We start from the raw sequence: 26592 nt of genomic DNA on the forward strand, positions 1-26592 counted from the left end.
AATATTTGAGTATTCATACTGGTGTTGATCTAAAAAAAAAAAAAAAAGTGGTATCGAACATCCCTAAAAAATACTTTGTTTATTTAAATAATTATTTCAAAAATAATGGAGAAAAAATGTGTGATAGGTGTCACAATGGGGTGAAGGACCCAAATGCAGGGAGGCAGGAGAACCACGGTAGGGATGCATGTAATACTGAACACAATTTATTTAACAAAAACTCTAAATAAACAAAACCAACAAAATTCTGAAAAGACCAAAAATCAGAGTAACAACCAAACACAAGAGTGGTGACAGCGACAATGATCCAACAAAGACTGAATGAAACCAGGAAACTAAATACAAGCCAACTGACGAGACAACGAGAGACTCCTGGACAAGACACAAGTGGCTGGGGGAGATGATTGGATGACAAGGGAACAGGATGACGAGTACAGGTGCAAACAAAACCTAACAAGCAAGACAGGACACAAAGCCAAAACAACAAACCTAAGCATGATAGACACAAATCATAGCAATAGGTGCTGAACTGCAAGTATGCTGGGGTCCACTGTAGTTGCTTCAATACCGTGTCTTTTTTCAACAATTATATTCCAACATGTATTATGTATTAGAAACAAATCTGTATATTCTCATTACAAGGGCTTTACAGTTTAGTATGCTCCACTGAATGATAGTTATATAATGTTTCATTTCTAAAAACAGCTTATCATGAAATTATATCTTGACTTTTTTTTTAATTCTGCAAGGCATAGCATAAAATCTTTAATATAAAAATGTAATTTACCTACTTCTATTGTTTGATCATGTGACAGCAGTACAGCATCACTATTAGTCCTGAGATTTTTTGTATTTGCGTATATTGGGTCGAAAACAAACCCGATATTGAAACTCCATAATTAGGCGAGGCCAGTTAATATTGTTTATATTATATTATATTATTTTTTCTCAATATGAGGACTTTGCTCACCATCAAAGTTGCACAGAAGTGGTTGAACTGAAAGGATGCATAGATTATGGGTATGGCCATAAATCTTTAGTGCATTTTTTTGTCCTCTGGAACTTCATCAGGAAAAGGTTGCGGGACCTTCAGGTGTCGGTGATGGCCGTATTATGGCTCTTGGAAATATCCTCCTTCCTTGAAGTGAGCATGTTATTAGGCATAAACCTGAGGCGGACGCAGTGTGAGCGATAGATATTTTAATATGTGCCCAATTAAAGGGACACTTATGGGAGATAGCACAGGTAATAGTGTGCTGCTTCAGGTGTTGGCAATCAGTCCAATTCATGTTTTTCGAGTTATAATGCACGAGCAGCTAAAGACACTCACTGCCTGGCTGCTTAAGAGGTTGTCAATGGATGAGAGTATAATCTACTTTTCCGCTGATTTCATGGTCGGGCACACGCGCTTACATAGTATCATATTCACTTTCCACATGACTTAGTTTACATGATTAAACAATCTGTTGTCTGCTGCTTAAAAAAACAACTACAATTTTGTGCTTGTCATTTGGTTTATTATCTTAGCAAAAAAAATAATAATCTTGTGTTGCATGGCTATTTCGGTACCAGAACATCTCTCAATAAATCAAACCAAGTGTATGTGCTATGGCAGAAGAGTGCAAGAAAATGTGAAGATTGCAGAGCATTCAGTTTCCATTACACATTCCCAAGCTTCTTTAGGCAGTAATCTCTTGTCGCTTATTAGAATCCCACATTTGATCTCAAAGGGTGATGTAGGATTATCTCTCTGTTACAACCCCGGTCAAATGAGGTCCTCTGGTGCAGTGGAACCACACCAGCATCAGAATAGTTTCTGACAGAAATAAAATTATTATTGTATTATTGTCTATATTTGCTTTAAGGATCCCATTCAGTGAAACACATCTTGCATAATTCGTTCAGACAGCTAAGCTAACATGGCCAAACAGAGTGCATGAGCTCACAACTGGTCATCCACAACTGAGTCACATTTTAGACCACAAAACATTTTGTTTAGTATATTTGTTGTTGTTGTTGTTGTTGTTTTTAGATACAAAAGTGTGATTCTCAAACGTGACCTTTCATAAGAGCATGCGCTTGTGAAAGTGTATAGTTGTGATGAAAAAGTCACAGAGAATGGCGTCCACCTTCAACATAATACAGAAGAAGCATTAGCAATACTAAGCTAGCATTAGCACTGCAAACAAGGTGATGTTAGCCGCAGCTGCTATGTTGATGGACTTTTTTGTAATATAATAAAAAAAAATTTTTTAAATGTACAGTCAATTATCCAATTGAAAATAAGTGAGGAACTTACCTCTCAAGCAGAAGTGTTATTAATTCAGAATTTTCAGCTCCCTGTGAGGTCCTCTTTGTTCTCCTTCTTTGTGCTAGCATTTAACCAGTGTTAGCAAATGAGGGATGGGCTTTTTCCCCCCAGTGTTGTTGAATTTATCATATTTGAGCAAAGCTTCTAAAGCCCAAGCTGACTGGTTCGTGTGATGTAATGTGAGTTTTGTTTCAATTGTTATTTTTTTTGTTTTCTTTAGCTTACATGTCAACGTATGGTACATTGCATAGCATGTTAAGCTGCTGAATGATTCACTGACTGACAATTATCGCATTGCAAGGCTAATTACAATTATATTTCATGTGAAGTCACTAATAATAATTTTAAGGTAAGCTCTGTTAGAGCTGGTTCAAATGTTCAAAAATAAATTGCAGGTCTTCAAGTACTCTCGAGCTGACTGTGGGCTGATTCCTCTTCAGGCGACTCCTTTTGTCATGTACTGACCCAACACATGATCCCCCACCTGCATTACACACTTGTCATCATGCCTTTGCTTTGCTTCATTAGCTTCAGACCTAGTTTGTAAGTTCACTGCGAGGTCAGGCTGTTTCCTGCTTCTCTCTCTTTATGACCCTCACACAAATCCACATTTTCTAGCCAATAGTGCTTTATTTAGAGAGCGAATTCCCAAGATATAACACAACAAAACGAGTGAATGACTGATTAATACCTCAAATTAACGTTGAAATATGCTGAAGTGCTTCCCTTATTTTCCTATCTCAGCTCTTCAGGAATGACCCCGCCACCTCCGTACTACCGGCCCGAGGAGGATGATGAGCGCCCCTTCATCTGCTCGCTGGCATCTGACAACGGTATCATGTCATGTTCCGACGTCCCCGCGAGGCGACAAGGAGGCCAGACATGCTGCCTGGACAAGGAGGACGCGCTACACAGACAAGCTCTGGGTCTCATTCCCGAGCCGATGGTGAACGGCAGCGGCGCCGGTGACGCCATGGGCCTGTGCATCAACTGGCACCAGTATTACACCCGTTGCCACACAGGGAGCACAAACCCCCATAAAGGTGCAATCAACTTTGACAACATCGTCTATGCTTGGATTGTCATTTTTCAGGTATTTTTTTTGCATATCGACTGTACTTTAAACGCTGTTTAATTACACTGATCATGTTACCCAATTATATTGTTTCTTTATAGGTGATCACTCTGGAAGGCTGGGTAGAGATAATGTATTATGTAATGGATGCCCACTCCTTCTACAACTTCATCTATTTCATCTTACTCATCATTGTAAGTAATGTTTTTTTTTCATGTATGCTGATACCACCATTGTGATGTAAAGTATGTACTAACTATCATGTTTTCCATCTCAGTAACGTTTAGTCGCGTGTATCCATACAGATTTCACTTTAACTTAAAAATTTCTTCTCAACATTAAATATTTTCTGATCACAGTAGTCCAACGTGAAAGCAAGCTAATTATATTTTCTGTTTAATCCAAATAAGACATTTGCAAACATTTGCTTTTGCTCTGGAAAACAATGAGCCATATTTTAGTTCATTTTCTGACATGTTATGGACCAAAACAGTAACTGATACCTAATCCGTTTAAGGGGGAAAAAACAAACAATAGCCAGGTTAATCTGCTATGAAAATAAATTGTTTTATTATTTTTACATCCACAGTATGAAAAACCTGCAATTTGCATGTAGTTTATCCTGAAGCAACCTCAAAAGTGTACCATAAAATAGTGTTTAAAATTACCAATAGGAGCCCTTTATATTGATCAATGCCTAAGAAGTGAATGCGTTGCTACAGCCGAGCTACGGCGAGCAGTCTAGACTAGATGAGAAATCACTAATTTTGTTTGAACATGTGCTTTTCCGCCTGTGGTCTTAAAGGGTCAAACACATATATCTAATGAGAGAAAAATTATATTCATACTCTTACCGATGAAATGCGCATTTAGAGGGTTTCTCATAACCATATGCCAGACACTGTGGCATCGCCGTACAGACATAAAATAATGTAAAAACGTCATTGAAAAATCAGTGTATTCAACTTAGGTGAGCTAATCAAGTGGCAACGCAAGATGGCCGCCGGCGACTTCAGTAACACGGCATTAGCAGTCCAGGTTATTATATACGCCTGTGCTGTGCCAGGTCAGGATAGCGTTTTCATTGTTTTTCTTAACTCAAGAGCTGAGGTTGTACAACGCTTTAGGGTGCACTAGCATCAGGTTAGCATCATGTTTACAGCGGGAAGCGGGCGGCTTGAACAACGCATGTGCGCTTCCCTCGTAATTCACAGAGCTGTATGAGTCTCGGCAAGAGGACGTGCGCTTGGTGATGTGTTGAGCAACTTTTTGAAGGATCGAAAACGTATGCATTGCCAATCACACAGGAACGCTGACAATACATTCTTTGCACGTTGAGAAGTATCTGAATGTTCAAGGGATATTTTTGAAGTGCTGAGTTAAAACACTGGCCGTGTTTGTTTTGCTCACAAAATACTGTGATGAAGTCGTGTAATGTTACATCTTGGAAGGACTGCAGATCCACATGCAAATATTGGAAAAATACTTGACAATCCGTGCGGTGTCGCCTGATTTCTAGCATGGTGGAGTGCCGTGTATGCCTCATTGTCTTTTTGTAATTCAGATGTACTAATATGATTGGCTCTACAACAAACTTGTGTTGAAATAGGATGAATATTAGTCGAATGATATTCACAAACATTGTTTCAGTTCGACCCTGGGGAACAGGCTATCAGTATTTGTTTCCTGTTCAATATAGCACACACAATGACTTTCGCAGCATGTCAAAACAAGATAAACACACAATTCCCTGTCAGCTAAATGATCCGTTGATACAAATGCGTTTGCCTTTTGGCCTTCCTTGCAAGGATTCCCAGATCGAAGACCCAAAAAAGAAAATGTGCCTCCAGAGTATCAAATGGATCATCATTCGTGTCTGTCTGACACTTTATCTACTAAGTCATGTGTGCAGCCAAGTGTCAGTCTTTCCATCAGTTTAAAGAGTAAATGGCTCCAAGTCATTCAGACCTGCTGACAAGGTGGCAGTTATTACAAAGTGTGTATGTGTGTGAAGTGAAGACATAAATGCATGTGACAGCAGCTGCACGAAAGCGCAAAAACAATCAGCTGCAAACAAAGCCTGCCATCTTAATTTGTCTGCCTGTGCGTCTGTTTTTGTGTTTGTGTGTGCGTTCTAGCATGCATAATACAGTGACCCTCTGAATGCTGATACTGGATTGCCCTCTCTAATTATGCGAAAAGATGTCTATGATCTGATCAAATGCACATCACACACACACACATAGCTGGAGGGGAATCAAAGCCCCACACACCTGCAGAACTGTTTGACCCACAGGCCACAGATGTGTTTTGCCTCCCGAGCTACACGTGTGCGCACACACACACTCACACACAAACAAAAACCTCCCTTCAAGGTGTTTTTCCTTCGTAGTCCTCTTGTTATTTCTCCTTTACCTTCTCCTACATCCTTTTTTCTTACAAGTGGAAAGTTACAAGTTGTTTAATCTTTTTTTTTATGTGAATATACTACTGTACAACCCAACGCATAGTTTTTATTGCTATAAGGGGCATAAAGTGTATGTGTATCCGTTAGTCTTTTTACATGATACAATCACAAAACACACAAAAGTATAAAATGCTGTATTTGTTGAGAATTCTCCTTACACCACATTCAAAATTGCCATATGAATAGCTACAGTTGAATAGCCTGAAGAGCAGCTTAGAACCATACCAAAGAATGGGAAGGAATACAATAAATACCAGTCTCCTAAAAATGTGTTGTACTTTAAAATAGAACAGTACGTAACAAATGTACTGTATTTGATAAATTTTTTTTTTTATGTCAATGTCACTGTAACAGTACACATCATTTGAACATCTACTTCAGTGAGTATTTGATGTTACATTTGAAGCAGCCTGTGTACCACAAGTGGCCACACTTTGAGAATCAGAATCAGACTTAAGTATGTAAAACACACGAGGATTTTGTCTTCACAGTCACAACCCGCCTGAGAAACACAATAAATAATATTGCCCAACAGAGGGAGACACAACGGGAAGCGGCGGTTTGCTAATTAGCTCGCCATATTTCTTAGATGAAAAAAAAGAGCCAATTTGTGCTTCTAAAAGGGGAACTATGGACTTGAAATAATAATAATAAAAATAAAAAAAACACCATCAAGACGTGTATTTAGCCCATTTTTGGGGGTGCTTCAAAATTTTAGAGTATGTATATGAGAGATATATTTGTGTGTATACTGTGTGTTATTTTTAACAAGATAGAAACCTATGGCTATAATATATATAAACCATAGAGTTTAAAAGTAATATTTAAACAACAAAAATACAGTACACCCACATTTGACTGAAAATGGTTTCATCCAACTCGACCCCTCCCATCTCTGCTTTTGCTTACAAGCAAGCGCAGACAAGCGGAGTGTGTCGTCCTCCTCAGATCATTCATGGGGTATGTCTGTCTAGTGGAGTGAAATCAAGTGTTCCTTACTTACACCAGGATATGTGAAAAGTTTTTTTTTTTCACTCAACACCAACACTGGCATGCACAGGTAGACCGCTAGTGGTGCTCACACCCTTGCCCCTCTGCAATCTCTTAAAAAAAAGTGCCCTTTGGAAAGTTCGATTAAAAAAAAAAAATAAATAAATAAACACTTTACTGAGGACAGGTCAATGTTGACAAAATCTTTCAGAAAAGCTGCATGATTAATCACGTGTGGGAAAAAAAAAACAATATGCGTCCGCTCGCTCGCTTCCTTTGTCACATAAACGCTAATTACCCACGGTCGCGGTGTAGGACAGACACCACACCCTTCTCCACCCCAGCCATGTAACTGTGTTATGAATCCAGTGAAATTATATTGTGTTGCCCCTCTATTCCCTACCTATAATCATTTTGTTGTGAAGTAGCATGTCTCATACAGCACAAACAACTGAGCATAAATTAGCCGATATTAACCACCTAGTTTAAAATGCTTAATGCTAATTTAATAATAGATAATGTGATAACCACCACATAGTAAGACTAATGACGGTGAAAGGAAGCTCTCTGTGATCCGTGCATTGAAAAGCATTGGACTTTGGATCATTGTAATTTTATTTGTGGGGATTATTTTGACTTCAAAATGTGATGAACTGTTTGTGTCTGGTTTGTATTATGCTAGTAGTCACAGGCAAAAACAAACCAATACGTCATTGGTGTTCAAAGCATTTGCATTGAGTTGCATTGTGGAAATATCAGAAATGCCTGGACGTTTGGAATTGACAATTGCTTGTGAAAAAGACCCTTTTGCCTTCTTGTAATGACAACAGTCAGTCTTATTCATACTTATGCCATTGGTCTGTTTGGTTACAATTGGTCTATTTATTCAGTAATTGTAGCATAATGCCTAGAGAGGAGAGGCTGAAAAGGGGGGGGGGGGGGGGGGGGAAGCTACAGCAAGCAGTCAAGGTTACTTCTATGCTACAAGTCTTGCAGTCATGTTGCCTTAATAGGCTGTTATTAAAACTAGCTGTGGAGTATTATTAATTATTATTATGTGTGTGCAATGAATATTTAAAAACTTCTGTTGACATTTCCGAACATCCGGGCATTTCTGATATGTTCCCAATGCAACACAATGCTAATGCTTCCTTTATATGGTGAAAACAAACGGCAGATTGTAATGCTTTTTTCTGTGACTATCATACAAACGACATCTGATCTCATCACATTTCGAAATCAAAATAATCCTCACAAATCAAATGACAACAGTCCAAAGTCCAACGCTTTTCAATGAGCACGTCCACCAAATTGACGGCCATCTTGACTTGTGACGTCATCTCGGAATTGTCAGTGAGGTATATTCCTTGTGCACAAAAGTGCCCTTTTTTACACCCCCCCCCCTTCCCAAATCTCTGTGCACGCCACTGAAAACCAACTCATTATTTTCATTACTAGTCTGCTTTTTTGCTCCTCATGTTGCTACTTCCTAATGAGGGAAGCTTATTAACATGTGTGGTGTGCGTGTGTGCACAGAAAAAAGTAGCTTCATAGAGTAAGTCATGACCATAATAATATTGTTTTCAGCAAACAAAAGCTCAATTTTGAAGTATTTGTATTAAAGACAAGATGTAAAAAGGCAGAGACAAACAGTGTTAAAGTCAATTTGTTTTGTTAATATGTTTAAATGATGTGCCTGCACTTCACCCATACACAGACTTGTACATGCATTATCATTATTTTGTAGATTCAAGCGCATTGCTTTTTTGATGTGTATGCTTTTTTATATAATAGTACGAGCAATATATAGTCAAAAAACAAACAAAAAAGCAATTATGTAGCCAAAAAACAAACATTCTCTCTCAAAGTTAATGTCTGTTAATATATTTTATGTTGTGTGTTTCATTTAAAAGACAATTTCAAAAACAAGTCCAAGGTCCATTTTTTGTTAATTCTCACTGTAAACTGTGGGAATCTGGTTGACTCCAGAAACATACATACTGTCAATGCGTATATGTTGAGGAGCTGTTGTATCATATTTTAAGTCATTTTCTCCTTTGCATAACTTTTATTAGATTTGGTTTACTCACTGACTTCCCTTGCAATTTTTGGAGCGGGAAGTGCCCCCAAACTCCTAACCCCCACTCTTTGTACCACTCAAGCACCCCCAAACGTCATTATAGCACCCCTAAACCTCTGAATCGTCTAGAATCGTCTCTGACAGACATTACAACAAAACTCTAAGGCTTGCACGTGTCTGACTGCACTCAGTATGTAGAAGAAATATGATCCATGGTAAAAGTGACTGAACTGTGAAGCATTGGTTAGGAAAGAATAAAGGAACAAATACTCTAAGAAAGTTTTTTTTTTTTTTTTGTAGTGAGTACATTGTTAAGCATGTTAAAAGTGAAATGAAAGACCAACCAACTCAGAGCTGTATGCTTTGGGCATGTATTGGCTCAGACTGTCTGCTTCAATCAGCCTCGCTGGTAGGAAGTCGGCCTTCTAAGACCTTTAGCACGCGTGCTAACATTTCTACAGGCGGATTGACGCACTTCATAAGAATCAGTGAGTGTGTGAAAACAAGTCAGTCTTTATTTTCGCACCAAGCACATTGTTTGGCCAGAGTAACTGTCAGATTCCCCAAATGTTGCATTGGGATTACTCCACTGTGTTGAAAGTAAGTAACTTTTTGATTTCTTGCGGTTGTCCATGCAGATTGGTTCCTTCTTCATGATCAACCTTTGCCTAGTGGTCATCGCCACTCAATTCTCAGAGACCAAGCAGCGGGAGCACCAGCTGATGCAGGAGCAGAGGGCACAGTGCCTTTCTTCGTCCACTCTGGCCAGCATGGCGGAGCCGGGCGATTGCTACGAGGAAATCTTCCAGCTGGTCTGCCATGTCCTCCGCAAGGCCAAGAGGAGATCGGCGGCTCTCTACTACACGCTGAGGGGCAAGCCCCAGCCTGCTGGTGGAGGCAGAGGCAACAGGCGGGGTGGAGTCAATCAGAATGGAGAGAGGCATCACTCGAAGCATCCCAAACGTGAGTAAGATTTCATCGGCTCACTGATCTCAAAGTGACATAAAATTGTGTTACTATTAACTCTTTGACTGCCAAAAACGTTAAATAACGTTTAGTAAAATCCTATGGGGGAGTGCCAAAGACGTTAAAATACGTTTGTTTCAAAACAGAGGTGAAACTAACCATTTTCTATTGTTCATTACTGAAAAACGGAATAAGGTAGAAACAATCTTCTGATGAAAGATGAGAGTCCAATCTTTCATTTGGTAGTATGTGTGTTTCCATAGTCCAAACACAACATTTTCTGTGGACCTTGAAAGATCAGTCAAAATGCTTAATTCTGCTGGCACTGGGGACAACCAGTTTTTGAAAACGTCTGGCAGTCAAAGAGTTAAAGGGCCCTCCAAAAACCTTTGTATAGCCTTCAGAAAGTTTTTTGGGTGCTCACAGTCACATTATTAAAATTTGAGATGACCACAACAACACACCACAATAAAAGCGCTATTTTCATAGACAGCGCATCTGTCGCGGGGCACTAATTTCGGCGGATCCTGATTTCCATAGAAGCGCAGCAAGGCTCGCTCCGCCAAGCAATTGTGGCTGAAAGTCGATCCAAACTTAAGTGTTAAGTGCCAACGCTACTTGAATGACTATGACCCAGTTGCTTAAATATCCAGAATCACGAAATGTCTGGGGAGACTCATCCTGTCTCACATCAAGGACGTCCTTTACAATAACCTTGATCCCCATCAGTTTGTGTATAGGACAAACAAGACAGCAGAAGACGCAATCAACACAGCACTCCACACAGTCCTCACTCACCTTGACAATGTTACCACCTACAGTGTGTGAGGAAGCTGCATTTCAGCTGTGCATTTAACACAGTTCCACCCCATGAACTGGTTGCGCAACCTGGGTATTTGCATTTCACTGTGCACTTGGATACTAACCTGGCAATAGCCAGCTTGATTAATGTGATTCACTCAAGGGATTCTCTATAATACCAATCTGGGACTGCTCCAAGGTGACTTGCTCGGGAAAGGAGGGACATTCTGGACAACACTTGGAGCTGATTGGACGATGCAGCGTCTTGTGCACGTCTACCAAACTTTCGTTTTAACCAATCACGGCCACGGATGACAATGTCGTTTTCGTTCTCGTCATAGGGGCGAAAGCAGGAACATCTTTACCAGCTAAAAATGCACAAAGCGCCTCTTGTTGTTCAACATTCAACAAGGAAACGGTGAGTAAATCTGCGAGAACAGAATTGCAGGGTCCATTTGTCCATGTTAGGTTAGTTTGTTTCCTACGGTGTCGGCGCTTCCTGGTTTTGTCAGAGCTACATATCCCGCCCCCAAACACAATGTTGCTCTGTGATTGGTACGAACCACGGTGAAAATCAACGTGCTCGGTACAAGATGTATTCTCGGGAGTTTGTGAACTCACAAATAATGCGAGAAATCAGCTTATAGAGCAAGGTTACTTGGATACTGGACGTCCTCATTAACAGACTCCAGAATGTCGAAATGTGAAACAACACCTCCTCCACTCTCATCCTGAACACTGGACACCTCAGGAATGTGTCCTCAGTCCCCTCTTCTGTTTCCTCGTGACTGCCTTCACATTCACCCCATCAACACCATTGTCAAATTTGATGACAGCACCCTTGTAGGACCAATCAGAGACAGCAAGTTAGCCAACAGGGAGGAGGTGCAAGATGAAGATGATGACCATAGACTTCAGGTAATCCAAGAACACAGCATTTTGGTCTTTACATTAATGAAGAGGAGGAGGAGAGGGTGGACATTTTGAAGTTTCTCTGAGACCACATCTCAGCAGGCCTCTCCCGGTCCAACAAAATCTTGCATTAGAACGTCAAAAACGTACTTGCTCAGGAAACTGCGAAAGCCCAACTCCCCCGACACTTGCTGATAAACTTCTACAGATCCACAAGGTTGGTCTATGAAGGACTGGAACGGGTAGTGAAAGAAGCGGCGCTACGTTACCCAAGCTGCATAGAACACCTACACTGGTAGACGACGGTGTAAAGCCAGTGGAATCCTCATGAATCCATACGAGCCTGGGTACTCACTTTTCTCCACCACTTTCCTCTGGAAAAAGCTACAGGACAGTAAAGTCTAGAGCCACAAGGGTTAAAAACAGCTAATTACCGCCAAGCTGTCAAATGCTTCAAAGTGAGATGAATAAAAACAAACAAAGCAAAGGTTTTGTAGTTACTTTTCACCACTTGAATCTTGGGATATGAATGACTGTAAATTACTCGTTTACCAGCCATATATCCTCTAGCCATGAGCTATTTTGCATTCCCAGTTGCTTACTTAATTTGTTCATATGTCTACAGTATCCCAGTGTCCACACCAAAGCAAGCAAGACCATGAGTTCCAGCCTCTCGAAAACTCCATCAGCCTGGCCGTGCCTCAGAATCTACAGGACTGTCCTTTGTGTGCCTTAGCACTGGAAGAGGGCCCGAGGACTGCGGGAAAAGCCGCCAGTGGAGATGACGACGAGGGGGATGCCGTGAAGGAGACGGACAAGGAAGAGAACCACTTAGACAAGAAGGGAGATGCTAATGAAGGCAAGAAGGAAAAGAAAAAGAAAAGGAGCTGTTTTGGACTCTGTAAGGACGTGTGGGATGAAATCAGAAGAAAACTGTGGGGCATCGTGGAGAGCAAGTACTTCAGCAGGGGCATTATGATCGCCATTCTCATCAACACCATCAGTATGGGCATCGAACATCACAATCAGGTAAGACATTTTCTTTTCAAACATGGATACTACACTGCTTTTATGACAAAAATTAACTTAATTAACATTAATAAGTCCCAGCTGATTTCAATATGTGAAAGCCAGTCTTTGGTATATTTTTGCTTTCCAAACATTTTATGACTTTGTGGGGATTACGTTCCATTTGAGTTTCATCTGTTAAGCTAGAAAAAGATGACACAAACCAGTAATTTGCTGATTAATGTGTTTTTGAAAGAACTTCAGTCTCAATTAGTCTTCCTAACTCCTACAAATCACCTCAGTTTCAGCGGCGGCGCTAGTGTCTTTGCTGATGAAGCTCTGCCAATAGACCATTCACTTGACCGTGTGTGTGTCTGATCTGCGTGTTTGTGTGCGATTGTGTGGGAGGGAAGTTTCGCTGCCAGGACGCTTCCTGACAGAGGTGTAAACATTTAGCCTGGCAACAGATAGGCTGGCTTTTAACATCAGCCCCAGACAAGTCAGGTGCGTGACGGCACGTGAGGGAGAAAACTGCCAAGAAAGCACATGCAGACACGGGAGACACGTGATGCATCGCTTGCACCCGTGAAGAAGAACATTCACTTGAAATTTGTGTGGGTAAACAGATTTTGCCCTCTTTTTGTATTTCTCGCCTCCTCCCCCTGCTACCTTTTCTAATTATTTTCTCCAAGAATCCCTTCGCATGCTGCTTTGCCCGCTTTGCTTCCTGCCTTCCTAGCAATTTTCCTTCCTCCCGTCCTTCCTTCCTGCTTTACCCCAAGTGTCTTGGCTTCTCTCTTACTCTTTACGTCGCCCCTCTTTCTGCCTCTCTTTCCCGTCCACCCACACACTCTTTGACAGTGTACGGAATAGTTGCTTTCTCCTGTCTCTGAAGACTCTAAAAATAAACGAAGGCTGAGGGTAGGGGAGGTGGTGGGAAGAACGAGACAGACGCCGGTTACGCAGCATTTTTCGTCTCGATTTCCCGCGAGTTTGTGCGTGCGCATTTCAAAGCAGGCATATGTGCAAGCACATGCATTTGCATGCACACTCTCACAGATGCGTTTGTCTCCTTTGAGCCTCCCTCCTTCTAACAACAAGCACTGATACCATTGTTTGTGTGTTCTGCAGCGGCAAGGTCCAACCTCATTTAAAAAAGGAGCTCTAAAACGGATGTGCTCATTTCCACCAAAAAGCTGCTCAAGATGAACATTGATATCAGGAGTGTACCACATTTAAATGGAATATTTGATTGGGCCCTCTCACAAGAGACGTTTGGCAACATAAGTGACTTCTTTGTAAGTTTATGCAAAATGCCTTCACAAAAATAATGGATCCTAATAGACCACAAACTTAACACCAAGGCCCTCCAAAAAATTAAAGAATAACGTGCCATCTGCTAAATGAGGTTGGTCATTGCCCAACTTGGCCCCAATGCAAGTGGAATGTAACAGAAAAAAAGTTAATTAAAATCAGCGACTTTATTCCTTTATTTGTATCTTCAACCAAATATATTTATACTTTTTTGCCCAGCACATGTCCCACCCTTCCATAAAGCTTCAGATAATTCAGTTTTGTATCACCCTGCTAGCTAACAAATAAACAAACCAACAAGTAATCAAATCTAAGCATGTATATACACAGGCACAATATTTTGAATACTTGTCAGTACAGACGCTCCCCAACTTACGAACGAGTTACGTTCCGAGCGATTGTTCGTAAGGTGAATTTGTTCGTAAGTTGCTTCAGTGCTATATTTTGTATTATAATTTATGTTTAAAGAGAATACGTACAGTACTGTACTACGTATGTTAGAGAGAGAGAGCGAGAGACACACACAGTATGTACATGTACGTAATAAGATAAATAAAATGAAGTTTAACTTACTTTTGGAAGATGTACTAGATGCTTAAGGATTTGATGGAGGAGGAGAAGGAGGAAGAGGAGGATTTTATATCATGAGAGGTTCTTCGTCGTCGCTGGAATGGGCTTCAAAAGTTACTTCCTCCTCCGTAACTTCAATGTAGGAAGAAGTTGAGGGTCGCGGAGAAGAAGATGAGGGTTGATGAGTATCTTCTTTGGAGGATTTACTAGAAACTGGCCGAAAGAAGCGATCTAACGACGATTGCACAGTTTTCTTCTTTTTTCATCATAAATGATGCGGTAGCACTGTATGGCATCATTCAATTGATTTGCAACCTTTGTGCAACGTTCAATATTTGGGTCTTGCTGCTCGAAGAGTGCGATGGCTTTATCTATGAGCGACAGGCGTTTCTTCTTCTTCCTCCTCCTCCTCGACACGTTGCTGAGCCTCCAATGCTGGGTGAGCTCTCACAGCGCCAAGCGTCGGTATTAGCGGCGGAAAGAAGCACTACAGTACTCGGAAAAAGGTGCGCAATAAAAAATCTAACTTACAGCATCTCTTTCCGAACATTTTTTGAAATGCACGCATGCGCGCAGACATGTTCGTATGTACCGTTGTTCGTAACACGAATGTTCGTAAGTAGGGGAGCGTCTGTATATGTGCACATTCGGAGGCCTTGTTCCTATACAAATAAAGTAGATCTACATTAGCTTAAGTTGGTCTAAGTATGTTTAAAAGCAGTATACAGAGCCCATTAAACCAGACCTCCTCCTTCTAGGGTGACCAGACGTCCGAATTTAGGCCAAACAGTCCTACTTTTCAATGACGAGTTGGATGCTGGTTTGTCTGCTTTTTAAAGAAAATGAGCCGTGGTTGATTTTATGTGACCCTCCCCCGTTTGTCACAACTGGTCTGCACATGGCAAACCGCATGGTAAAAAACATGCCTCTAAAACCTATGGGTGACTTTTGAGTCACCCCCAAAAACCTGAAGTTTTCCTGGAAATTCGACAATATTAAAAAATAATTGATATCTCATCTTTTGAAACAAATAGAAACATAATTCCAAAAACATTTCAGAGCTTACACGTGTGGCGTTCACACAAACATAATATTCAATATTTGTTTTTAATCATCAAACAAATGTTGGGTACATAACTCCATATATATTTACCTTCAACACTGGAGCGCAGTTGTAATAACCTCGGGGGATCGATTTGTCCATTCCGCTACAAGGCCGTCAAAATTGTCAACATCCTCATTGTCTACAAACATATTTCTTAACAGTATGTCACTGTCGACTCGTTACACTAATTCAAATTCCTCCCGTGTCGTTGTCAATCGCGTCATTTATTTCATAACTCCCGCAAATCTGCGTCAACCATAAACGCTTGAATAAAATTCCAGGACATGCTACATCACCCTGTCGTGCATATTCTGATGAATTTAATCGGCTAAGAGACTAAGAATTGGTCAAAACAAAACAAAATGACCTATCCGCTCTCGTGGCTTTAAAGGGAGAAGAGCGCTGGAGAGCTCCCGGCTTTAACGGTCCTTAATGGGTTAAAAACATGGTGCTGTAAATGAAATAATTTCTCAAAAAGTTTGGCTTTTTATTAATATTTTTTACTATTTAGTTACACAAACATGATCTATAAACCATGCAAAACGAGTCTGATTTACAGTGTTCCCTTGTTTTCCGCTAGGGTTAGGTTCCAACAAATACTCGCAATAAATGAAATGTGCGAAGTAGTTATACTTTTGTTTTACATTTATTATAAATGTTTTAAGGCTCTAAAAACCCTCACCACACAGTTTATACACTTTTCTCATTGAGGCATTTACATTTTCTCACATTCCTCTCTTGTTTAAACATTCTCAATTTTCAAACCTTCATAAATTTTATAAAATAGGCACATTACTGTAAAAGAAAAAAAATGCATGCAGAATTGCACCAAAAAACTAATCAGCGAGGCCGTGAAAAGTGAATTGCGTTATATAGCAAGGGAACGCTTATTCATTTTTTGAAATATGTCTCCTTTTTTACCTTATGGAAGTGGCCAACCTATTTCTACTACCGCCATCACTACCACATCTCTCCGCCATTAAGCTTGACATTAAGACACCTGTGCATGTTGCTAATTAGCATGTACTGTACATCTGTCGATACATGAAATTAAACCGGTTAATAACGTTGTGTTCTTTTAAAGTTGAAACGTCAGGCATTTTTAACGAAAAACTGTCAGATATCCCACAAACGCTGAAAAGGATTTTTGTAAAGTTCTCCAAAAGTTTTCAACGTTTGAATTGCTTGTGGTTGTGTGGAAATGACCAAAAACAAGACTGCTTGCTTTTGTACTTGGCTGAGGTATTAATGTTCGGTTTTGATTGTCACCGTGTCAGATATTTCTAACTGTGCTTTCTGGTGACCCGTATTTTGCTGTGAACGGGGCAAAATACGGGATGTGCAGTTGATGCAGTTCCGTTTTACACACCAGCAGCACAACTGCAGTAAAAAATGTGAATTGAATACCTCATGACAGTATCTTTCAAATTGTACAATTATTATCTTTACATTTTTGTATTGTATCAAATATACAGAATCTTATTAGATGCATGTGTTTACTACAGTATATTAACCCATAAAGGTATCTCTGTAGAAGACAGTCTGGCACATTAGACTTTGAAGTTCCTACCCTGCTTTATCATTGATATTCAAGCACCATTCAGTGAGAACACTGAAGAGAAAATAAAAGATGACTTCTAATAGACTGGATGTAAGGCTATGAAGAAGAGATTGAAGACGATTGACAGATAATGAGCAGGAAAAGCTGAGCAGAAGAAATGATGTGTGAGTTGTTAAACTGTGTGGTAGAGGGTTTGTCAATAAATCTCATTTTCACAGACGAAGGGCCACTTTCGGGCATTGGCACGTTGGGATACTGGCACATCGGAATTAGGAATTTTTGAAAATGGCACAATAAAACTCTAACGTAAGTTTTTGTAGTTGTTTTTTTATGCCAGGCCTGATGTGAGTGCAACATTTTATGTGTTTCAAGTATGTTTAGGCCTTCATCTTTGGTCTCTTCTCAAGTTTTCTTTTACCCCCCACCCAAAATGAGATTTTGACTTATTCCTTGCCTATTTGCTGGTTTGAATCATGGGATGTCGCCAATCATACAAGTGGGGACGGGCGAGTACCGAAAACAGGTGTCGGTATTGATGCCGACACCAGCCTCATTTTAAAGGGACAGCAACATGAAAACTCAACTTTATGGAGCTTTTATCCATGTTAAAATGCTAATTCCTCACCAAAAACATCATCATAGTGGTGTTTTCCTCCAATCGCCCCACTATGAGAAATTCTAGGTCATTCTGCTCGCCGAGCTCCCAACCTGAGAAAACGAGTTGTTGGAACTTTTTGACATCATGAGGTGCGGCCCCACCCACGCACCGCCTCTGCTGACTAAACGCACGCCCACTTTCTCTGAGACCTCCATGAGATAGTGACAAAAGTAGCCTTTATCAGTAAACTTTCTGTCTAAATGAATCCAAAGCATCAATTAATCCTTCACATTTGCAATGCCAAAGTGCAATGACAATTGGCCATCTTAAAATCCCAGAAAGGCTTCTGGCTGACACTTGGTTGGTTGGTGCGCTTGCCCTGCAAGCAACAGGTCTTTGGTTCATGACCCTGGGTCATTTTTTTCCCCCTTCTTTTCTTTCTTTCTTCTCCACTACGATTTCTTGCGGCAAGGAGCCATTTTGTTTCAAATGTTTATTGAAGAATTGAACGTCCATCCAATTTCCTCATGTGAAGAAGACGTGGTTGTGCTACAACGGCTAGCCGGTCTTGCGTGGCCACACAGCGCTCCTTGGCAAAAGGCGGCTCAGACGAGAGGGGCGCAGCAACCACACGGGGAGAGGCGGGGTTTTACTGAACCGGGTGTTTTACTTCCGCATTAGAAAAATAGCCGGCAAAATACCTAATATTTCATTTTTTTTTTAAAATACAACGCCATGGTGTCAAAGGTAAGATTTAATCATTATATACCTATAGTTAACTGTGGAAGGGCTTCAAATTCCGTGACGTAATCCCTTTAAGGCAGGGCTGTCGTCAAGCCCACCTTTATTGGGTCTGAGTCCACAAGGTCTGAGTCTATGTCCAAGAATAAAGCTTCATCAAGAAAAATACTATTTTCATGACCACAAAATTAGAAAAAAAAATCATTATGCTCAACACTCTTCTTAGATGAAATGTAACGTGTGCAGAATGCAGATGAACAACAAAAACAATTTTCGGGAGTCCGGAATCAAGTACGACAGCCCTGTTTTAAGGTATCGGTACACATGACGCTGGCCAATACTGGTATCGGCTGCCCTCTTATGGCCCATGTACGTTCAGGAACTAGAAATTAGAGGGCTAGATTAGATTAATTTGATACACTTCTAATGAAAATGCTATATTGGGATATATAGGACTTTCTTAAAAAAAAAAATAATTTTTATCAAGTACACTAGTGGTATCAGTACTTGATATCGGTAACTACTCAAGGGTTGAGTACTAAAAAAAGTGGCATGAACTTACAAGTACAAACATACTTGGAGTGGCAAGTATGCAACATGTCACAGCAAAACTATAGGCATCGTGCCAATGTGGAAGTAATTATATACCATACTATATGTTGCAATACATTGTAGGTGTCATTGTTATGATCTCAAATCATGTCACACCTGACTAGATCTGAGGAGGTCACAGATCTCCACCAAGGCTGAACATACCAATTTTGCATCTGCACCAAATTGTTCACAGACCGTTTCATCATGCTTGGACATTAGAATTGAGGCTTTGTTCACTTTGAAATTGAAAAAAGTTGTGAGAAGAAAAATCACATTATTAAAGTGAACAAAGCGAAAAATCTGTTCGGATAATGGCAAACGTGAGCTTGTGTTTTATTACAATGGAGCATTTTTCTGGCTTTACTTTCTGGATGCAAAATCCAATATGCCAACAAAACACTGCAGTCACAAACCAGCGGGGGGGACACCACTTTGGCAGTGTGTTGTATTTGGATAGAGTGCATGTTTATGGAGCTTGGAACATTCCAGATGTTATCAAACAGTTTTCAGATAAATGGATCAACGTCTGTGGTGCTCAGTAGTCTCGCTAGACTTTTTTCTTTTTTTTCATCTTAGCAACATCATTGCCGCCATTGAGCTTGTTGCTTTTAGGCTGATTTGTTTCCACCAGTTTTTCTTTCCTCTCCTCTCGCCTTGGCCACTTCTACCACCCTTCTCCCCCCCCCCCCCCCCCCCGTGATCGACAGGAGAATATTGATTTAGAAGAGATGGGTCTCCTTGATAATGAGACTTTGAAAAAAAAGAAAGAAAAGGAAAGTTACAGAGCTAGAGGGGATGAAGATAGATTGGGAGAAAAAGCGGATTAAAGGGGTGGATGGAGGTGTGTGAGTGTACTTTTCCTCTGCCATGGTCCGCCAACTTTGTCTCAGCTTGCCGGCTGTTTTGACTGCTGACTTGGAAACTGGAAGTCGGTGGTATCAGAGGACGTTTGTGATCCATGTCATACACAACACACATTCACACTTGCTGCTTCAAGTACGTGTGTACACATCCTACAGCAAACAGAATTGAAAATGATCATGGATGTGGTGCTTTGCTGTTTTCCAATACAGAAATTCCTCTTTTTTCTCTCTTGATGTGATCTTCCCTCAGACAAACCACTAATACATAACTATTTGTTATTTTTATTGGCTTCAATATGAGGTACACATGCACAATCGTGAGAACCTATACAAGAAGTAGGGTTGAACTGATCGGTCAACACGTTGACCACTTCACAAAATACGATTAGAGCTCAAAGTCGATTAATCAAGTGTATGAAATTTGGCATCATCTAACCCTCTCATCTACACCTGTTTCTCTTTAGTGATTTGTTGTGTTTCCTTTCCCCAGCCAGAGGAGCTAACCAACGTGCTGGAGATCTGCAACATTGTTTTCACCAGCATGTTCACCCTGGAGATGATCCTCAAGCTGACAGCCTTTGGCTTCTTTGATTACCTGAGGAACCCCTATAATATCTTTGATGGCATCATCGTCATCATCAGGTCTGAAGGAGATTTATATTTTTTCATTGTTTATAATCACTTCAATGGCAAACTTTTACTATTATGTTTATAGGTGTTTAAAACGTCTAACATAACTTTTATTGCACTTAATCTATTTGTAGAAAAGTTTTACTATTTCTCATTTTATACTTTCTTGCGTTCAACCAAATGAACGCTCTGCAGTGTGTGTGAGATTATCGGTCAGGCGGATGGCGGGCTGTCAGTGCTGAGGACCTTCAGACTGCTGCGGGTCATCAAGCTGGTCAGGTTCATGCCGGCCCTGAGGCGTCAGTTGGTGGTTCTGATGAAGACGATGGACAACGTGGCAACCTTCTGTATGCTGCTCATGCTCTTCATCTTCATCTTCAGGTATCAAGAGGCTGTGTCTAATATTTGTTTGTGCTTTGATGTTTAATACGGTACATAGATCTTTATATTGTAATATGGGCCTTGTTCAAGAGGCTTTCATACCAGCAATGAATTGCATTGTACGATAAAACATCATCTGAGGGAATACAAGATTAAGGTCCTGTGTGTTTTAATGATTAAAGTGCCAAATCTTAATTTCCCAAAGTCCTGTATGTCTCAGCAATTCCCTCTTTGGCTCCACTTACTTTCCTTTGACTATAAAAGTTATGATTAGGTGCTTGCTAATTTGCAGACTGTAAAGAACTAAACTGCTATAAAATGTGAAAGACATTTTGGCACTTAAACCAAAAGACAACAGTGAGTCAAAAGATGGCGCATAGAGAAATCACCACTATGTGCACACACAAGTCTACATTGCTGACCACTTCACCATGAAACTAGTCGATCATCTAAATAAATCTTTACAGTAGCTTAACTTGCAAATCTATGATAGCACATTGCACAAAACTTTAATGCCTTTATGATTAGCCCTGCCTTCAGATATCAGCGTTCCACTCAGTTTTTACTTGAATGGCACCCATGGGGAACATAACATAAACTAAAGAATATGGGCTTTTAATGAGCAATAATGCACACTACTTAAAGTCCCTGTAAAGTGAAAATAAATAAGTCTTGTAAATGTGATACTCCACAGAGAAGAGTGCTAACAGCACTGTCAAATTTGAATGATAAAAAAAATTGCCAAGTATATAAAATGAGTCTCCAAAATCAAAGAAGTAATCTCTTCTCTCTTGGCGCCTGGAATAAATATCACATCAGGTTGTCGCTGGGCTTTGCATAGCACGAGAATAGGCGCTCGCTAGCAGCTAGCTTGCGATCTAACTCCTCTCGGTCGGCGGACAAATCCACAAAATAGAGACACTTCAGGAAAAGTTAAACCCAATTTTTTTTTTTCACAATAATATGTTCTATGCAGCCTCACTAGTCTAAATATGGTATTCTGGTTAATATTGTGTAAGTGGAATATGAGTTAAGCAGTTCAGTTTCAGAAAACAGCTATGCTATGATTGGTCGTTGCCTGAGCCCTGAGCAACATTGATGTCATCTTCGGTCGACAGACAGCAAGTGGCAAAATGGCAGCCCCCTGAGATGGATAAAAACGGCTGGATTTTGCTTCATAACTCATATTCTACAAATGTAATATTAACCAGAATGTCATGTTTAGACTAGTGAGGTCACATATAACATATTATTGTAAAGAAATGTTTAAGGTTGACCTCCACTTTAAAAAGAACTATACACACATAGACTACATTGTGAAGCTAGCAAACAGATGGATGATAGACCAGCGAGAGAATTTTGATATTTAGCTTTCTAAACTGTTTCTTGTGTTGCAGTATCCTGGGGATGCATATCTTTGGCTGCAAGTTCAGTTTGAAGACAGATGCAGGAGACACTGTGCCTGACAGGAAGAACTTTGATTCCCTCCTCTGGGCCATCGTCACTGTCTTTCAGGTACAGATGTTTAACACATATTGAAATATCCTCGTTGAAAAAAATAAAAGTATTATTCACAGTGTGTGTACTGGCTTGTAGATTCTGACTCAGGAAGACTGGAACATGGTGTTGTACAACGGCATGGCTTCCACCTCACCGTGCGCCGCACTCTACTTTGTAGCACTGATGACGTTTGGAAACTACGTGCTCTTCAATTTATTGGTGGCCATCTTGGTGGAAGGTTTTCAAGCTGAGGTAAGACTGCACTCCAGTCTCTTTTCGCAAAAGGCTTCCCAAACCAGTGATTCCTAATATTTATAGGTTTGAAACACACAATTTAAAGCTATAGCATTTCACAAATGATTTGTAAAATGGGCACTCCTACTGATATTTCAGAAACTCAGAGGGATAAAACCTAATATGATTTTTTTTTTACTGTACAAAAATTCTGTATACATTCACAATTCCCTCCAGTAAATTGGAAGTGAGATCATTTGTGGTGGCGTGGCTCAGTTGTAGAGTGGTTGTCTCATAACCCAGAGGTTGTGGGTTTTTTAATTAAAATTAAATAAGCAAAGGACAAGTCTAACAACAATAATACTTGTGATTACAACATTGTACATATTAATCTTACTCTGCTGCTGTCCTTATACAGGGAGATGCAAACCGCTCTTACTCGGATGATGACAGGTCTTCCTGTAATTTTGAGGACAATGAGAAGCAGAAGGACTCTCTGCATCTCTCAGGTAGTAAATGTCACCAGAGATTGTTGTTTTTGACATTACAGTATTTCTAACCACGACACAGGTATTAACAATCATTACCACAACCAATTGTTGTCATTGTTGCAGGTACTGTATGTACGTACTGCTCCTACCCTTCAGAAAAATACAACTCACAAATGTGCCAACACATTTTGAACACACACTTATGTTTTGTTCTGACTAAATTTTCTCACCGTAACTAGCATCTTTTTCTTGTCTACAGAGCACAATTGACATTTCTATTCACGACTCTTCTCTTTTCTCCCTCTTGGCAAAATCCAAAGCATCACACTCAATAAATTAGCATGTAGCGGCGCATTAAAGCATTTACTATTTAAAGATTGGACAACCTGCTGGCAGGGTATCACCATTACGAGCTTGTCTCTGGCTCTTTCGAGGTGATTCAACTTGGATTAAAACGTCCTGTGTCTCTCTTAACTGGCCATTATGTCACTTGAGGAAATGTATTCTTGAAAGTAATGGAGTTTAAATTGTGCTCACCTATCTGCAGTAATGTTGAAGTAAAAAGGAGAAGAAAAATGTCTAATCTATGTTTCCACGTGGCCTTTCGTTTATTCATACATAATAACAGCCTTTCCACTTGGCCTTTTCACACAGACCCAAAGATCTGCACGCTAACCCCGAATGGACACTTGGACTTGGGCCCACTGCCTGCCAGCCTTTTTCCTGGAGAGAGGCTGAGCTTTGCTCTCGGGTCGAGGAAGAACAGCGTCATTTCTCTCGGGAGGGCCAACCTGGAGCAGAGGGCCGCGGTAAGTGAACAAGACCCGCACGGGCATTCATCTTTTGCGACAGCGGATTGATATATGACGTACAGCATATTTATTTGACATTGTGGTATATCTTTACTGACTGTATATTTCTGTAGATCGTCTGAGTGTTTGCGACTCTATGAAAGACTTTCTTCAGTAGCAAATCATCGGTTTTATTGTGGCTTTTTAATTTGCAAAAGCAACTATTTGATCAAGTAAAAAGGGCATTTAGTTGATTAAAAATGCACCATATGGATCAAAGTACTGAGGCACTGTTAATTACTTAATCCAATGGGAGGCGGGTAAAACTTTTTCGTTAATCTTTCTATTTTCGAGAACATTTCAAGCATTTACATAGATGAACTAAAATAGTAATTGTGAATCAGGTCCTCTTGTCAATCACCAATGGTCTCTAACGCACAAAGCTTTTCTCCAAACCAGCTCCAAAATCTTGTAGAAAGCTTTCCTAGTGGAGCCGATTTCCTTCAAAAGTGGCGCTTGTGCCAATACAAATATGCAAAGGGATCATGCACTTATTGACAAACAATTTGTTATCTTTTAATGAAGAGACACGAGTACCCATTGGATCAGTTTGTGTTCTTGTTTTAGTAATCCAAAATCTCAGGAACGTCTCTTTGTTTCTCAGTATCCAGGTCGCGGTTATCACAACTGGGGTCGCCCGCTGCACCGGCAGCATCAAGCCCCATGGGCTCGTCGCTCCAGTTGGAACAGCCTGATCGGAGGCCGCCCCTGCTCCTCTTCCTCTCCTTCGGCGAGTCCAGCCTTCACCTCCACCTCGGCCAGGCCTTTCTATGGATATGGCTTAGGGGGTTTAGGGGGGGTCGTTGGAGGAAGCCTTCGGATCCGAGGTCCCCGTGCCTCCTCATCCCCACTCCGCCACCTCCACAGCATACACCCAGATGAGGAGGAAAGCCTTCTCTCGCCTCCCGCTGTTGCTTCTCACACACTTCATCTTCGCCATCCAATTCTCCAGGGACATTTTGTACCCAGGAGGGACCGTCGGGCTCTGTCTCTAGAGCTTCCACAATTGCTACAGGTCCCAGGAGCCCCACATCCTCCTCCTTTGGCACACCGTCCTGTGTCCCCCGCAGCACTGCACGCTCACCAGAGGAAGAGCTTCCCTGGAGGGATGGTCATCGGTGGCGGCGCTGGCTTTGAGAGTCTGAGCGTCGGAGGAGGAGTGTACCAAGACTGTAATGGCAAAACTCCTCTGGCGCAGCTTCTTCATGCAACTCCTAAACACCAGACTGAGCAGGCTAGTAGGACAAACCACCAAAGGCTGATATCGGAAGTCTTTCCTCAGGTGAACACACGTAGTAAGGGCCAGGAGGACATGGATGATGAGCTTGACTATGTAAGTTTCTCTTTTCAACCAGTAAATTTCTGTCAAACTTCAGATTACTATACACATAGATATCAGATTATGTGTTTAGTCTAGGGTAACCAGATTATTACAATTAAAAGCAAGACACTAACATTTTACTGAAAATCGCATATACAATACATTTACAACAAATTTAATCGCTAGTCAATCTGGTGACCAGTGGTTATCATACTGCTTTAGCTAATATTAAATGCTATCTTGGTTGACAGTTCAACAGCGCTTAACAAGTCAATGTATTCACCATTATACAACCTCTTTTGCTGGTTGAGCTGTTTACCTCGCGCCAGTCCAACATTAGAAATATGCCGCCAGAAAAGCTTAGCTAGCGTTAAGATAGTAGAACTACCCTGTATAATGCATTTCCCTCACCCTACAAGTTGATTTTATCTTTAAACCACCCCCAACATGGCGTTTTAACATCTCATTGCTAAATGATGCAGAGTTTGACAAAATTATAAGAAGAGACTTATCTCCATCTCGTCTCTGGGAAGCTGGGAAAGCGGTAATTAGAGGTCAAATTAAATCATATTGATCTTAGAAAAAGAAACAGGATCAAAAATTAGAAAAAGACCCGGAAGATAAAATTAAATATCTGACAGATGAATACGCAATAAACCCAAATAACCCTGGTTCTGGTATGACAAAAACTCTCCTGTTAGCAATTAGGTGTAGCTGTAGATGTAGATTTAGTTTAGTCGTATGAATCGCTATGACAACTGTGTGATTGACATACACAAGGCCCAAACATTAACCAGATAAACTTGAGTTTCCATGTATCCTATAACCAGGAAAAATCAAGGGTCATGTGAGTAGAAAAGCTCTCAGTGCAGTTCTCTCTGTCTGGAACCCTTTTTGCGGATCTCGTTCAACTCAAGAAGTTGATGTACATCGCTTTTAATCTTCATTATACTTACTTTGATGACTGCTGCTTGTTTTCCATCTCAGCCATGGTGCATACTGTATTAGCAGGCAGCTCAGTACTGTAGATTCAATGTCACATCTGACAATAATTTCACTTCAAAATGGCACCCCATTTTATTTACTGACTTTGACTAATTCTAGATCATACAAAGTAGTCTTGATTTAAAAATTGTGGGGGGGGGGGGTTAGTTCCTCGTTGATAAACATGATGTATACTACCTACAGTAACTCCTCAAAGGACACAGACTTGTACTCTCATGTTAGT

General features: G+C 40.6%; 1 protein-coding gene across 5 annotated transcripts in view; it reads left to right on the forward strand.

The window, feature by feature from the left end:
- cacna1ia (calcium voltage-gated channel subunit alpha1 Ia) overlaps positions 1–26592 on the forward strand; it is a 196179-nt gene that overhangs the window by 126852 nt on the left and 42735 nt on the right. For all 5 annotated transcript variants that reach the window (XM_077555589.1, XM_077555590.1, XM_077555591.1 and 2 more), the window contains 11 exons: positions 3056–3404; positions 3488–3580; positions 9562–9886; positions 12228–12631; positions 20447–20598; positions 20782–20967; positions 22365–22482; positions 22564–22719; positions 23120–23210; positions 23847–24001; positions 24648–25376. In XM_077555589.1, the coding sequence (XP_077411715.1) occupies positions 3056–3404; positions 3488–3580; positions 9562–9886; positions 12228–12631; positions 20447–20598; positions 20782–20967; positions 22365–22482; positions 22564–22719; positions 23120–23210; positions 23847–24001; positions 24648–25376 (2758 nt within the window). The remainder of the gene's footprint in view (positions 1–3055; positions 3405–3487; positions 3581–9561; positions 9887–12227; positions 12632–20446; positions 20599–20781; positions 20968–22364; positions 22483–22563; positions 22720–23119; positions 23211–23846; positions 24002–24647; positions 25377–26592) is intronic.

This window comes from Vanacampus margaritifer, chromosome 2 (assembly GCF_051991255.1).
Source record: "Vanacampus margaritifer isolate UIUO_Vmar chromosome 2, RoL_Vmar_1.0, whole genome shotgun sequence".
In the NCBI taxonomy this organism is placed as follows: Eukaryota; Metazoa; Chordata; class Actinopteri; order Syngnathiformes; family Syngnathidae; genus Vanacampus; species Vanacampus margaritifer.